The sequence below is a fragment of the Naegleria gruberi genome (genome assembly GCF_000004985.1).
Source record: "Naegleria gruberi genomic scaffold NAEGRscaffold_42, whole genome shotgun sequence".
NCBI classification, from domain to species: domain Eukaryota; phylum Heterolobosea; class Eutetramitea; order Acrasida; family Naegleriidae; genus Naegleria; species Naegleria gruberi.
This window is the reverse complement of record NW_003163285.1, coordinates 240,470-254,498: the sequence shown is the minus strand read 5'-3', so window position 1 is coordinate 254,498 and position 14,029 is coordinate 240,470. Positions and strand designations below refer to the sequence as shown.

The 14,029-nt window shown below is 35.4% G+C and overlaps 3 protein-coding genes across 3 annotated transcripts; 2 read left to right on the top strand and 1 right to left on the bottom strand.

The window, feature by feature from the left end:
- Nucleotides 1–959: 959 nt before the first annotated feature.
- On the bottom strand, nt 960–3,154 carry NAEGRDRAFT_70816 (uncharacterized protein; the record flags this gene model as incomplete). The annotated part of the gene is made up of 4 exons (XM_002674037.1): nt 960–1,171; nt 1,220–2,566; nt 2,656–2,680; nt 3,137–3,154. 4 exons carry the CDS (start codon nt 3,152–3,154, stop codon nt 960–962), a joined length of 1,602 nt encoding a protein of 533 aa, XP_002674083.1.
- Nucleotides 3,155–3,819: 665 nt separating this feature from the next.
- On the top strand, nt 3,820–8,525 carry NAEGRDRAFT_58837 (uncharacterized protein; the record flags this gene model as incomplete). The annotated part of the gene is made up of 1 exon (XM_002674110.1): nt 3,820–8,525. The coding sequence occupies one exon, from the start codon at nt 3,820–3,822 to the stop codon at nt 8,491–8,493; it is 4,674 nt and encodes a 1,557-aa protein (XP_002674156.1). The 3' UTR covers nt 8,494–8,525.
- A 73-nt stretch (nt 8,526–8,598) lies between these two features.
- On the top strand, nt 8,599–13,941 carry NAEGRDRAFT_58836 (PRX_BCP domain-containing protein; the record flags this gene model as incomplete). The annotated part of the gene is made up of 4 exons (XM_002674109.1): nt 8,599–10,560; nt 10,961–11,777; nt 11,986–12,274; nt 12,324–13,941. The coding sequence occupies 4 exons, from the start codon at nt 8,599–8,601 to the stop codon at nt 13,909–13,911; spliced, it is 4,656 nt and encodes a 1,551-aa protein (XP_002674155.1). The 3' UTR covers nt 13,912–13,941.
- Between the last annotated feature and the right edge of the window lie 88 nt (nt 13,942–14,029).

The following is a 14,029-nucleotide window of genomic DNA, read 5'->3' as shown; positions in this document are numbered from 1 at the left end:
TTTGCTCTTGACTCATTTTTTTTGTAATAATTTTCAATACTTTGTTTACAATGTGCTGCATACAGCTGGCAAGAAATTGTTTTTTGATATCAAATATTGCTCAATATTGATGGGAGAACACATTGTCAATGTATCAACCTTCCTAGATGCCTTTCTCACCCTCAAATATTCCACCTTTGATTATTCAGCTGATTTAGCAAGAAATTAAAGAAACGTGGCATTTGGCTGGCATACTGATGAAAGGTATCACTCCAAGACTTTCAATGCCTTTTGATTTGGTCTCGATTGTGCAGGAAACGAGGAATGGAGGCGAGCCAGCAATCTTAGTCAATGAACTATTGCTCATCCTGGAAAACTTGAAAATTCAGACTGAAGAAGCAACAGGAGTACCTATTTACTTTCAACACCAAACAGAAGAACAAACAATTTCTTATGATGACAATCAGTATTGGCCAAATATTGGATTATCAAAGTTTCAAAAGAAACACTAATTTTTTTTTTGTAAAGTGTTCATTCAACACTAGGGATGAACTTGAAGAACTACAGTTTTAAAATATTAACCTATAGGTAGAAACATACAAGCTGATGAATAAAAGGTTGAGCATGCTGGTGAGGAGAAAATTAAACAATAACAAGAATAAAAAGAATGCAAATACAAGTAAGAACTCTCTCAGGTGGTGCTTCCAAGTTTGATGTTGAAGTTTCAGATAAGCTCATCTATTTGAAGAAGCTTATTCAGGAAAAGATTGGAGTTACCATACCACAACAAAGATTGGTTATGAATGGAAAAATTCTTCCTGATGATTCATCAATGAATGATGTAGGATTGAAGAGTGGTGATATAATTCAACTCATTCTCCAATTGAAAGGAGGTTCTTTGTAAACATTCATGTGATTTCATTCAGAACCACCCTATGCATGTAAATACTAATCAAAAAAGTTAAATAAATTCAATATATTTACAATAATTTTTCACTATTTCTGACAAGTTGGGCAAGATGTTTACGTGGGGTGAATTCAACCTTATACTTTTCCATATCCACATAGTAGAGTGAAGTACCAATTTCAAATTTTGGAAATTCCTTGTGAGATACTGTGAAATTTCTTACAATATTAATTACAAATTGCCACATTTCAACAAAGGCCACCCTTTCACCTGGACATTTTCTTGCTGAAAATATATTTCGTCAAACTATATGAAAAGAATTTAACAACGTACCACCTCTTCCAAAAGGACCTGGAAATGTTTTGAGAATTGCATTAGGATTACCCTTCTCGTGTCTCTCAGGAATGAATTGTGTGCTATTGGGTATGTATTCCTCAGTGAATTGAGGATCTTCAAACATCATTACTTGAGTATCCTTCTCGAACAAGTACTCTCCAACAGTAATATCCTTACTTAATCTTCTGGCTGTTGAAATTTTTGCAAGGTGATTGAGTCTCATATTCTCCTCAACAAAATTCCTCACTAATTTGCATTTCTTCAATTTTTCATTGGTTAACTCGAGTCCATTCTCTGAGGTGTACTCACTGAGTGTTGGTTCTCCAAAAACCTCCTCCAATTCTTCATAGAGTTTATCCTGATACTCTGGTTCATGAGCTATTCTATGCAAAAGGACAGACATAACGCGGCTTGTAACATCAGAACCTGCCATTAAGAAGGAAGCCATTACCATTGTCACATTATCTTGGCCTCTATCCATGGTTTTTGACCTTTCATCCAGTAATTCTTTCATTCTCGGTTTACTCCCAACTGGTTGCTCCTTTCCAAATAAATCAATACAGTACTGGGCTCGTTCAAAGCTTTGTATCATATTTTCCTCCATAATTCTATAATCCTTTGTTTTGAATAATTTAAAGAGAGGGGGACCATTTTGAATTCGCAAAACTAGATCCAATCCTACCACTACATTATTTACAAATCCATTAATATCAAATGGTAATTGCTTAGCAAGCTCATCATTCATTTTCACACCAAGGAAAGTTTTGATAACTGTATTGAATGCATATCTATTGATAACGTTAATTGAATTTGACAATTCATAAGTATCATTTCCCAAAGGTTTCAAATTCTTTACTATAGAGTGAAGTAATTCACTGCCTAGTTCAGTCACTTGTGGAATAACTATAGTTTCCAAAAATTCAGGTTTCATTGCAACATTGAACAATTGTCTCACTTGTTGCCAATTCTCCTCATAGTACATTTCCACTGGAGCTAGAGCCATATTTCTCTCCAATTTGAATTTCCTGAAAGCCTCCAATGTTATTCTCCCTTCATCTTTCTTCATTAGTTCCATCATCATTTCTGGATTGGCCAGGAGAATCATCTTTTTGTTGAAGGCTGTAATTTTCACAATTTCCCCATATTCTCTTATCAAATCAGCAAAATAATCGAAAGGATTGGCTGAAACCTTTACAAGGTCAATAACATTACCCAATATTGGCAATCCTTTAGGTCCAGGAATATCTTCAAAAGTTTTGAAAGTAACTGGTTTTGTTATACCATCCGAATCATTAAATGAGCATGTTTCTGGCGAAGAGGTATTTCTCTTACTTTGTTCATCAACTTGTTGATGATGAGGACATTTTTCTTTCCTATTGGAAGTAGCGTGATTATGCAAAAACAAGCTTTGATGAAAAGAACTTGTTGAAGACAGCAACACATTCCTACACAATCGCTCTTGTTGAATATGATGATGATTTAAATCAATTATTAATTTCAAAGACCTGCTGATGTAAGAGCGTGAACATTTCATGATAATTTTTTGATGCTCCTTGTGAAAGTGAAACCTGACAAATTATTCATCCATCCTTCTCTTCCACTTGAAATATTTGATGGATTTACAAATTCTCTGATAACAACTATATTCCTACTTCATATTAAGCAGATGATAACAAAGCGTTGTGTTTCAATTTTTTATTTTAATAACAGTAAATTTTAATAATAAAATGGCGGGTTATTGAATCCTCAATAACAAGAAAACTACCTCACTCGTGTTTATTTAACACGATTGAGTTAGAAGTCGTAGATGCAAACAAAATCATGATGCCAACAATAAATTACATAGGCAAATCCAAAGTGCTAAGAACATCGGAACCATTAGAGGAATGTAACTCCCCATTTCTATTTATTCACTAATGGCCAGTCATTCATTGTTTATCATGATACAAATAATTGAATATTAGATGACAAGGTGATGAATTTGACTGCGAAGAAGTTTAAGAGCGGATCGTTTTCGATAGGAGAACCAGCACAAATACTGCTTCCATCACCACCTTACCTTTTAATTTCCTTCTAGTTAATGATTGGTGTTTTAAAACCTCTTAATTAGCCCTTGACATATGTTCACAACTTCCTTCTTGTTAGAGATGAAAAATTCAGTTTCAAACCTCTGTCGACCATCATGATCCGAGAAGAGGCGTGATTTATCATGCGCTTGAGAGAAGCTGATTGTCAAAGTATCCACAAAAAAAATTGGACACGTCCGTTCAATTAGAAACCCACTCTCAACTAGCGCAATTATCCTTTCATAACGTTTTGATTATTTTCAATTATTAGAAAGGAGTTGAAAGTTATTAATCACAATATAACAAAGAATATATACACATTCTAATCTAATTAGATGATGAATCAAGGCCCAACAGCGACAGTAAACAATCGAGTAGTTACATCATCATCAACTGGTCAATCAACACAACAACAAAACGGAATGATGAATCATACAAATACAACCTCTCCAAATGTACAGAAACAACAACCATTGAAAAACTCTCCAATTCCACAAAATGGTTATCCACAGTCCAACTTTATGAATAACAATGGACAACAACAACAACCTTTCACCATCCATGATGATGAATAACAACAACAATGGAATGAGACTCATGAACAACAATAATCAAATCTATAATAACAATAACGGTCTAGTCCTCTCCCCAGAACAACTTGTCCAATACCAACAAGCTCTCCAAAAGCAATACTTGCTGGCAAACAATACGAATCAGCATAATTCACCTATGGGAGGAGTTGTGTATCATTCTCCTACAAACAATTCTACTCAACAACAACAAACTAACAGCAACAATACGTCTAATATGGGCATGTCTAGAGTGATGCCCATTAATACTGCCCAATTGAATCAAAGAAACTATGGACAACAAACCAGCTTGTCCTTTTCACCTAGATTTGCTTCCATGTTATCAGAAACCAAGAATACCATGTATTTGAGTGATAATGACTTTTATCCTATTGCCAATATATTCGCTCAGAATTACATCAAATCCAGTAATGTTCTTGCTCAACTATCAGAGGAAGAACTTATTCAGTATGGTATTCCTACAACATTTGCAAGATTTTTGTGGAAGAGATTCATGTTAGAGAAGAATAATACTGTGAACAAACAACAGCAACAACCACAATCAACACCTTCACCACAACAATCTCCAAACATGAATTGTGATCAGGGAAGTAATGGTTCACAGAGTGATGCCGATCAACAGGAAAAACTCAGCCAACTTATAATGTTGACAAATGTTCTGGGTGCCCAAAATGTTGGTAACATTTTGATGCAACATCCACATTTAATATCTACTGCCTCTACCTCTCCTTCACAACATTCCAATTCTACCACTTCTCCTATTCAACAACAACAAGTAGTAACTCCTGTCAGTCAAAACAGTTCAAATAGTACAAACAATCAAATGAATGGTTTGAATTCTCCAAATATGAATTCAAAACAACTTAATTCTCAACAGCAACAACAAAATAATATTGTCAATAACCTTTTTGCTCAAATTCAACAACAACAACAACTAAATCAACCAAATTATGTAATGACCAATAATGCTAACAATATTAACAATGTGAATGGAGTTATGAACATGCCACAACTTGCTTACTCTTCATCATTTAACAATAACTTGTTTGATTCAGTCAACCATACTGACATGTTTACAACTGAGCCAAACTCTTATTCTCATGAGAATGAATTTATAGCAGGTACCAGCCTTAATTCTGCTGTTAACAGCAACAGTTTGGGTAGTGGCTTTTTATCGTCTAGCACAAACTCTTTCCAAGATATATTCGGATCGACTGGTAGTGTAATGGATGTTGTTATGGATCACTCAGGTAATAGAATGGGAACATCTTCTAGCTCTATTGGTAGCTTGTTGAGAAACCAAGATGGTAGCCTTCCAACGAGTGTATCGAGTGGAAAAAGTCTTTTTGCTGGCAGTATGGGCAGTACTCAAAGTAGCTTACATGATGATTCGATGGGTCATTACATTGTGCAACCTAATGTAAATGGTTTAGGATTTGTCAGACAAATGCCAACCACTTCACAAACCAGTTATGAACATTCATCCTCATCTTCAAGTAGCACTTCCCCTCCTGGTAATTCTGCCGATCACAACATGCAACACTATGCAACTACAAGCAATAATTTGGGTGGACTCTCACCTGAAATGGACATGATGGAAGCATCAATGATTGGTGGAACTGTAAGCTATCCATGTAGAGTCAAGACTGAAGGTCAAGTTTACTGGCCAAAGGTTGTATCATGGTACAAACGTGAGGGAGATTCTGAGAAGGAACTCTTTACTGTTATTATTGCCAATGATAGCTCTTCAGGTAAGGCTGGAGCAGACAAGAAGAAATCCAAGAGTGGTAAGCCTGCAACAATCACAACCTCTCCTCCAAATACTGAATCTCAAGACTTGCTCTTGGACTTTAGAAATAAGTATATTAGAATTTCTCTCACAGAGGGTGGAAAGGACAATTTGATTAAGGTAGAGAGAGTTGGATCCCAACCACAAGATGATGTATGGGGATTTTTAATTACAGACACCTCGAAGGGTATTGATTTTATTGATGAATTGAAAAATTTAGGATTCCCAGAAGATTCCTACACTCTCAGTACTGTTGGAACCTTCCCTCCTCAAAAGCAAATCATGGGCTTTGAACGTCTTTCAACTGAACAAGGTGGTACAGTTCAAGCTAAGCAGGATGATCAAATTTTATTGATGAGATTCCCAAGATATGCTGAGCCAGTCAAGGGTATTAGAAAGAAGAAACTCTTACTTATCAAGTATAGATTTGTTCACAATGAATGTGCCTACTCATTCTATTCATTGTTCAACTTGAGAAAGGAAAATCACAATGCTGCCATGTCAACTGATGATATTTGGATTAGTAGCTTGTTCATTGAGAAGGATATTAATAATATGAGCCCAATGAGACCACTCCAAAGATCTCCAGTCAACCCAGAACCTGTTCCTGAAGTAACAAGAGGTAGCGCTAAACAAAAGCGTACATGTGATTGGGAAACTGCTGATGCCAATCAACTTCAATTCATTGCTAACAATCCTACTGTTGGTAAGGGTGGAGTTGATGTGGTTTGCAAGTTAGATCTCTCATTCGAAGGAAACAGCATGAAACGCAAGTTTGTAGCTGATCCTTCCATTGAGTCAGAAATGTTCCTTGTTGAAGCTGAAATGTCTTATGATTTTATTGAAAGAGGATTCTTCAAAATTGTTCGTGTCGTTCAACAGGTTGATCATGTTGATCTTGTTGTTAGAATGCCAAGACCAACTAGGGAAACAACAACACCACAGACTATTTTCTTCAGAATTCTTTACAATATGAAAGCTATTTTGGTTAACCCACAAACCAAACAGCAAGGAAAATTCACCTATGAACCAATCGATAAGGAAGAACTTTCCAATCAAGCAACCTCCAAGTTACTCGAATTTTATCAATCTTATGGTTCACAATTCAATGATGAGGTGAGAAGGTTAATTGCTGACAAGATTTCCAACCAAATTCATAATGTTACTTTTGATGATATGGAAGGAATTCATCCAAAGCAATACGCCAATCTTTATGTACAATTCACAGAACTCCACTACAGAGTGGTTACTGATGAATCCGAAATGGACGAAGAAGAATTTATTAATGCTGTCAACTCACTGGGACATGAAAGTAGAGATATTTATGGTTTTACTCTCCTGACTCACTATGCTTTCAGAGGAATGAAGAAACACTGCAGAATTCTCATGAATAGATTTGGTATGTCCTTTGAAAACAAGGATAACTTGGGTGTCTCGGTTCTTGAATGGTGTAGATTGGCTCACAATCCAAACAATATTTTAGAATTGAGCTATCTTGAAAAGTCAAAGACTATTCCAAGACATGGTATCTATACTACAAGTAGTCCAAGTATTCCTATCAAACAAACAAAGAAGGATTCTACAGGTTCTTCTCCACCAAATTCTACAGGAACTTCTCCAGTTAGAAAGTCAAGCTGGTTCTCTGGTATATTTAGAAATATTTTCACTTCTCCATCTCAAAACCAAATTTACTTTGATGAAGACTTGACTGAAGAGAAGGAATCTGCTCAACCACTCGACATGAATGTCACTTCCTATGATGAAAGATTGCTTTCCCTAGAAGAAAGACAAGGTATGAAATTGTACTTGGATAAGTTGAAGAAGTTAGACGAAAAGATTTCCAGCAAGCATGGTCAAGGAAAATCACAAGAAAAGTCTCAAGCATGGAAGGATTTATATTTGGATGAGAATAAGACCATTGAAGCTCAAAATGCCATTTGTAAAGATAGATTCGTTGCCAAACACTATGGCAAGACAATGGAACATCTCTCCAAGAAGCACAAAGATGAAAGAAAGCCACCACTCATGACTGTCAAGATTATTGTTTCAGATTGCACCAATGATTTCAGAAATTCATTATTCGATCTCTTCCGTCCAACATATAAGGACAATTTGTTTGGAGCATTCCATACTGGTTTATTGATTGGACCTTGGAGATTTGATTTCTACGATCACTCCATTGTGAGAGTGAGAGGAGACTACAGAGTTTATAGAAATGAATATGCTTTGGCTGTAATTGATGTTGGAAGCTTTAGCAAGGTTGATAATATTAAGAATGCTCTCGATACCGTTGCTAGTGCTTGTGTTGAATGGAATGCCACCAAGACCTACGATCCATTCAAGTGCAACTGTCAACACTTTGTTACAGATGTATTGGGAAGATTGAATTTGTGGAGTGATAAACCACAAACTTCTCCTCTTTCACCATTTGAAAGATATCTCGAAGATCTGAGAAAGGGAAGAAGTGAAAGAAAGTTCTACTTCTCTGATGCTATCAAGTCACTCAAGGAACAATATCCTGAAAGCTCCTATTGGGAAAATGATTATATTACTTTTAACTCAAGAAAAGAATTGAATGATTTCTGTCACTGGTTAGATGGTATGAAGTACTTTGAAAATGAAGAATCAGTCAGTGACATCAAGTTACTCAAGTCATTCGATAGATCTTTCTGTATGCAATCCATGAATCCAGAACAAGAAGTATCAGAAAGCGACACTTCCACAGTGTGGTTCTTCTCTGAGGATGGTACAGAATTTGCCAACTCTCTCAACAAGTTGGTATTCAACTTGCCAGGTGTTACCTTCCCACAAGCTCTGAGAGTTTAAAAATACTGTAAATAAAAATAACACAATTTTGTAAAACTCATTCCATTTAAATACTATTCATGACCTTTTTAAAACTTCCAAATAAAGAGAAATCCAAGAAAAAAAATGAAAACAACAAACAAAGCGAGTGATTCTTCCCAGCAAAAAACTCCCTCTCGCAAGAGGAAGTACAAGGAAGATAATGAACATGCATCATCATCAGCTTCCGAGAACACTCTTCACCATGATGAAATATCATCAACAACAAACGAGCAAAAAGAAAACAATTCCGAAGCCAATCATTCGCTTGAAACTCAAGAATTAATTGTGGAAAGAATTAAGAGAAAAAAGACTTTGGAGCCGGTGGAGCCTTCTCCACTCGTTGAAAAACTTCAAGAGGATACCTTTCAAGAGGATGAGGAAGACTATGATATTGTTTTAAATCATGGATTTACTTTGGATAAGCAGGATATATTGATGGCTGAACAGCAGACATCATTCGTTCCGATTGAATGTTTATTGCTGGATGAAGGCGATTCGGTTCCAGATTTCAAGACTGTTTCATCCAATCACGCTAGGAAAATTAACTTGTTAAAACTCTCTAAGAAACACAAGTACATTTTGTTGTACTTTTTCAGGGATAATAAGGAAAAGTTGAAAAGGACTGATCTTTCACAAGTCTTTTCGGAGGATTTAAGTAAATTTAAGGAGAAGGAGATTGCAGTGATTGGAATTTCCAATTCAAAAACATTGGACAAGAGTAATGAGTATGAACAGGATATTATATTGGATAAGGATTTGAAGATTTGTAGGGAATTTAGATGTTTGGACGCCAAGTTGAAAAAACCACAATCTGTTACTTATCTAATTTCTAAGGATTTGAAAGTTTTGCATATTTTCCACAAAATTTCAGAACATCAAATTGTGGAAGAGATTTTGAGTTTTATTAAGGAGGTTGAGAGTGGAAAGTTTTCTGAACAGTTGAAAGCAGAGAAGAAATTGACACATTTTCCATTGATGGATTCGATTCATGACGCAAGCAGTAGACTTTTGGCTTGCATAACGGGTGAAACTTTGCATGACAATGTTGTAGAGTTCATATCTGAAGGAGAGGCTCTTGATACCCTCTTTAATGCCTGTCATGAAATGATTCGTTCCCTCCAAGTAATAGAACCAAAGACTAGGAAAACATGGGAAATTATCATTCTCTATCTGAAAAAGACTATCTCAGTCTGTCACAAAATTCACAAGGACTATTCAGATAGAGTGAGTGATTCTTTTATCGAGTTTTGGCCAAAGTTTTGGAATAAGGTATTCAATCTATTCTCAGAATTGAGAAATGATGAAAGAATTACCTCACTCCAGAGACACGAATTGGTCGATAAGATGATCCTCATTGAGAAGGAGGGAAATCTTGGATCTAGGATGGGTACTTGCAGAAGTACCTTTGAAAAGAAGGAAAAGAAAAGATATCTACATATTGTATTTGAGAATTTCAAAAAGAGACCCACTAGAGAGCACTTTTTAGAAATTGAGAGAAACTTTTACGATCACAGCTCTGATTCTAGAGAGGAAATTTTGCAGAAAATGATCGATTTTTGGATTAAGAATATTGAAACACATGCCAAAGATATTTTATTTGTGTCTTGCAATGGAAAACATGCCAAGATTTACGAGATTATGAAAATGCTTGGAACAGATATTGAATCAAGCTTTGAGGAAATGCACGCTGCCAAAACCATCGTATCGACCTATCCAGATTTTGTGAAGGAATTGGCCTTATCGAGAATGAAATCCATCTGCACTAAAATGCTCACTGTATTGAATGGAAGAATGAAATATTTGATGAGTACTAATAAGAAAGATTCGTCTCACTTACAACTTCTCACCCACTTCAACTCTAAGAAATTCACCTCCACAAAACAAGAAGAGCTCATCAAGACAATAGATACTCGATTCGAGGAGGAAATTAAATCCAAAACAGAACAGCACCATCAAGGTATTGACATTCCCTACTATAAATTCCCACCTATTGGAAAGGTTTTCCAAGATTGGACTCTCATTCTGAGAGAAGCCATTCAGAAAGTGGTCAGTAGCAATTCAGATTCCAAAGATTATTCCACTGAATCATTGAGAAATCATATTGCCACTCATCTTGCCAAAGAAATTGAAAGCTTTGCTCAGGAGAACTTTCCATGTGTTTGGACCTTACTTCCTCTCCTCTCCAAATCCAGAATGATTCAAAACTCAGTTGGCTACACTTTTGAAGATAATGGAGGAATAACCATTGTCAATGTTTTACTTTCCATGAAGAATGCTGCTCAATAATAATAATAATTTCAAGAGACCTTTCTTTTTTCATCATTCCAAACACTTCAAATGCATTCATGAAAATGCACATTCACTTTCATCTTTGAATTTGAACCATTTTCTTCTTCAATTTCGTTTTACAACTCACGTTTTCACAATTCTCAAGTTCATTTCTAAGAAAAAAACAAATCAATTTAAAAATATGGAAGAAAACAATCAAGCAGCCCAGTTCGAAGAGTTTCAAGTTTTACAGTCGATTTATGCTGATGATATTCAGCAACTCTCGCCGTCTTGTTCTAATGATGATAATAATAATCTTGATCATGGCAATAACATTGAAGATAATTTATTGTCATTCCGATTGAAAATTCCATCATTAATAGAGAGACAAATAATCACCTCGAAGAAGACTGATCACTTGTATCACTTGTTTCAAACTGGTTTAATTTTGAGTGTTGAATTTCCTTCGGGATATCCAACTAGTGATGTGCCCCAAATTAAAATCCAATCAGCCATGGAAAAGGTTTTTATTTATTGTCCTCCTGAAATGTATGAAGAACATGAAGAGTTTAAAGAGATGAGAAGAGTGGCACAAGAAATTCAAGAGAAGGAAATTGAAGATTTACTTGAGATTTTGAATAATAAGGCAAGGGATTCGATTGGACAAGTTGTCATGTTTATTCTCATTCAAGATGTTGAGGATTTTCTGGTGGAAAAGAGTTCAGCAATCAAGGATTTTGATTCAGAATTGGTGAATAAGGGAAATGACATTCAGAAACCAAAGGTTAAGCAATCAAATCCAACTGATGATCTTGAAAAGTTGGAACGTACTATTTTGCACTATAAGAAAGATACCAAGAAGGGTTATTATGCATTTGTGGATAGTTTTTATTCATCACTTTCATTTACAAAGGAATGTGTTGAGAAGAAGAAGGGAATGCAAAGAATGATGATGACAAGTTGTAACATGGATTCAAAGGTTTATACTTGGGGAGGTATTTGTAAGTATTTAATTGACTTGATTCTAGAATTGATTGATGGAATGGATATTAGATAATGGGGCTCTTTCTAATGACATGTTCGAAGTTGCTTTGGAGGAAGGAAAGAACATTAATGTAAAGAAAGTCAAGCAAAGTTCAACCTGTAGTCCAAGGTTATTCCATTCTTTCAATGGAATGAAGGGTGGATTTGTGATTATTGGAGGTTTAACAGATCCAAAGACTTATTCAGCTGAAATTTATACTGGACGAATCACAGGTGCAGGAATTGAATGGCAAACAGCAGGTAAACTTGCTAGTCCAATTTGTGGACATTCCTCCTGTGTTTATGACAATAGATTGTACACACTTGGAGGTTATGGAAAATCTGGATATACAAATGATTTTAACTGTTATGAATGGCATGGTGGATTTACAAGTTTTGAAAAAGTGGAATCTATTGCTTCTGATATTTCACCAAGGGCTGGTGCTGCTATTACTCAATCTCAAGGAAGGTAAGTTGGTAAATTAATCAAACAAATATTCATTTTGTAACTATTGAAGAATTTTCATATTTGGAGGTCATAATGATGGACAAATATTCAATGACATGCACTACTACGATATTGAAACCAAATTATGGACAAACAAAACAACTCAGACTAATTTTGTGCCCCAGCTTACAATGGCCACACTACTTATGAGAGATTCTAATACACTGGTACTGTACGGAGGATTTGATGGCTCCAATTGGAATACTAACTTTTTTGAATATAACATTAAGGAAAATAGGTGGCTTATTGTCCCTTCTGTCCCTGATAATGATTTTGATAGTGCTGCTACCGCAGGTACTATTCAGACACTTACTGACTCCTATGTTCTATTGGGTGGTTGTTCAACTCGTTCCTTAACATTCAATTCATATGGAGCATTCTTGAATAGAATACTCTTCCAAAAGAAATCGATTACATCTGAACACTCGGTAAGATGTTTTAGAAGTGATAAGATTCTGAAGAGTCAAAAATCAGCAGTTGTTGCACAATCAGAGACATACTTTAAATGGTTGGAAACTACCCAGCCAGATGATGCAGACTTGGTTTTCATTTTCACTCCAGAAGAGGAAGAATCAGAGGTCCTAACAGAAAGAGAAAAACTTCCATGTTGTGCACACAAACTCATCCTTCAACGTTTTCCAGAATTAAAAAAGATGATCATGGTTGCAGAACTGAGAAAGCTAGGTTTAGATGTTAATTCTTCAAATTTGGATTCCTATGAGTTGAATCATGGAGATTTAACTTATATCAGAATTAATTATGTGCCAGAAGTGAAACATCTCAAGAGAGCTTTCATAAGAGTCTTGCAATATATTTATTCTGGAATGTTTGATGCTACCGATTTGAAATCTGAACATTTTAAGGATATTTTTCAAATGGCTGTTCATTTCAAAATTACTCTACTCGTCCAATCATTACTGAGAGAGCCTTCATTGAGTTCATTCCTCTCTCATAACTTCAAGACTTTGGAAAAGGAATTACCATCATTCCTCAAGATTAGTCCAAATGAAGATGTTGAAGATATTGAAGAATTTAGATCAATGCTATCTAACGATCCAAACTCTGTTCCAGATGTAAAACAAGGTCTCGTTAGAATTTTAGCTCCAGATCACACTTACAACCCACCAATTTACAGATCCATCAATGTACACAAAATGATCCTTTGTATTTCATCGAAATACTTTGCTGCCACATTTAACTCTCAATTTTTCGAAGCTCAAAAGAGAATTCTTATCATGGACTCTATCAGTATACAGAGCTTGGTGGTAGTGATGAGTTTCATTTATTGTCCGAGTTATCCTTTGGATTTAAATTCTGGAAATGCTGTGGAAATTTATGTTCTGAGTCACTTGTTGGAATTGTCATTGCTACAAGATAAGGCCAGAGCAACTATCAAACAATTTGAATTTGATGAATATACAGCATTGCATATTTTGGAAATTGCAAATGAATTTGGAGATGCTGTCTTGCAGGATTATTGTTTCTTCCTCTTGGCCAGGAATTATGACGATATCCTCCAGAGGGATCCACAAATATTCGACGAGTTAACACCAGAGCAGAGAGTGAACATTTACAAGAAGCATTTAATCAAAAAGTAATAAATGATAAAGCAGATGCTCAAATATTTAAGAAATCCAAAAACTTCGTGATGAAACTCATTCATTATTATTGTACTTTTCCAAAACATCTACTTGACAATAATGTTTACAATAATCA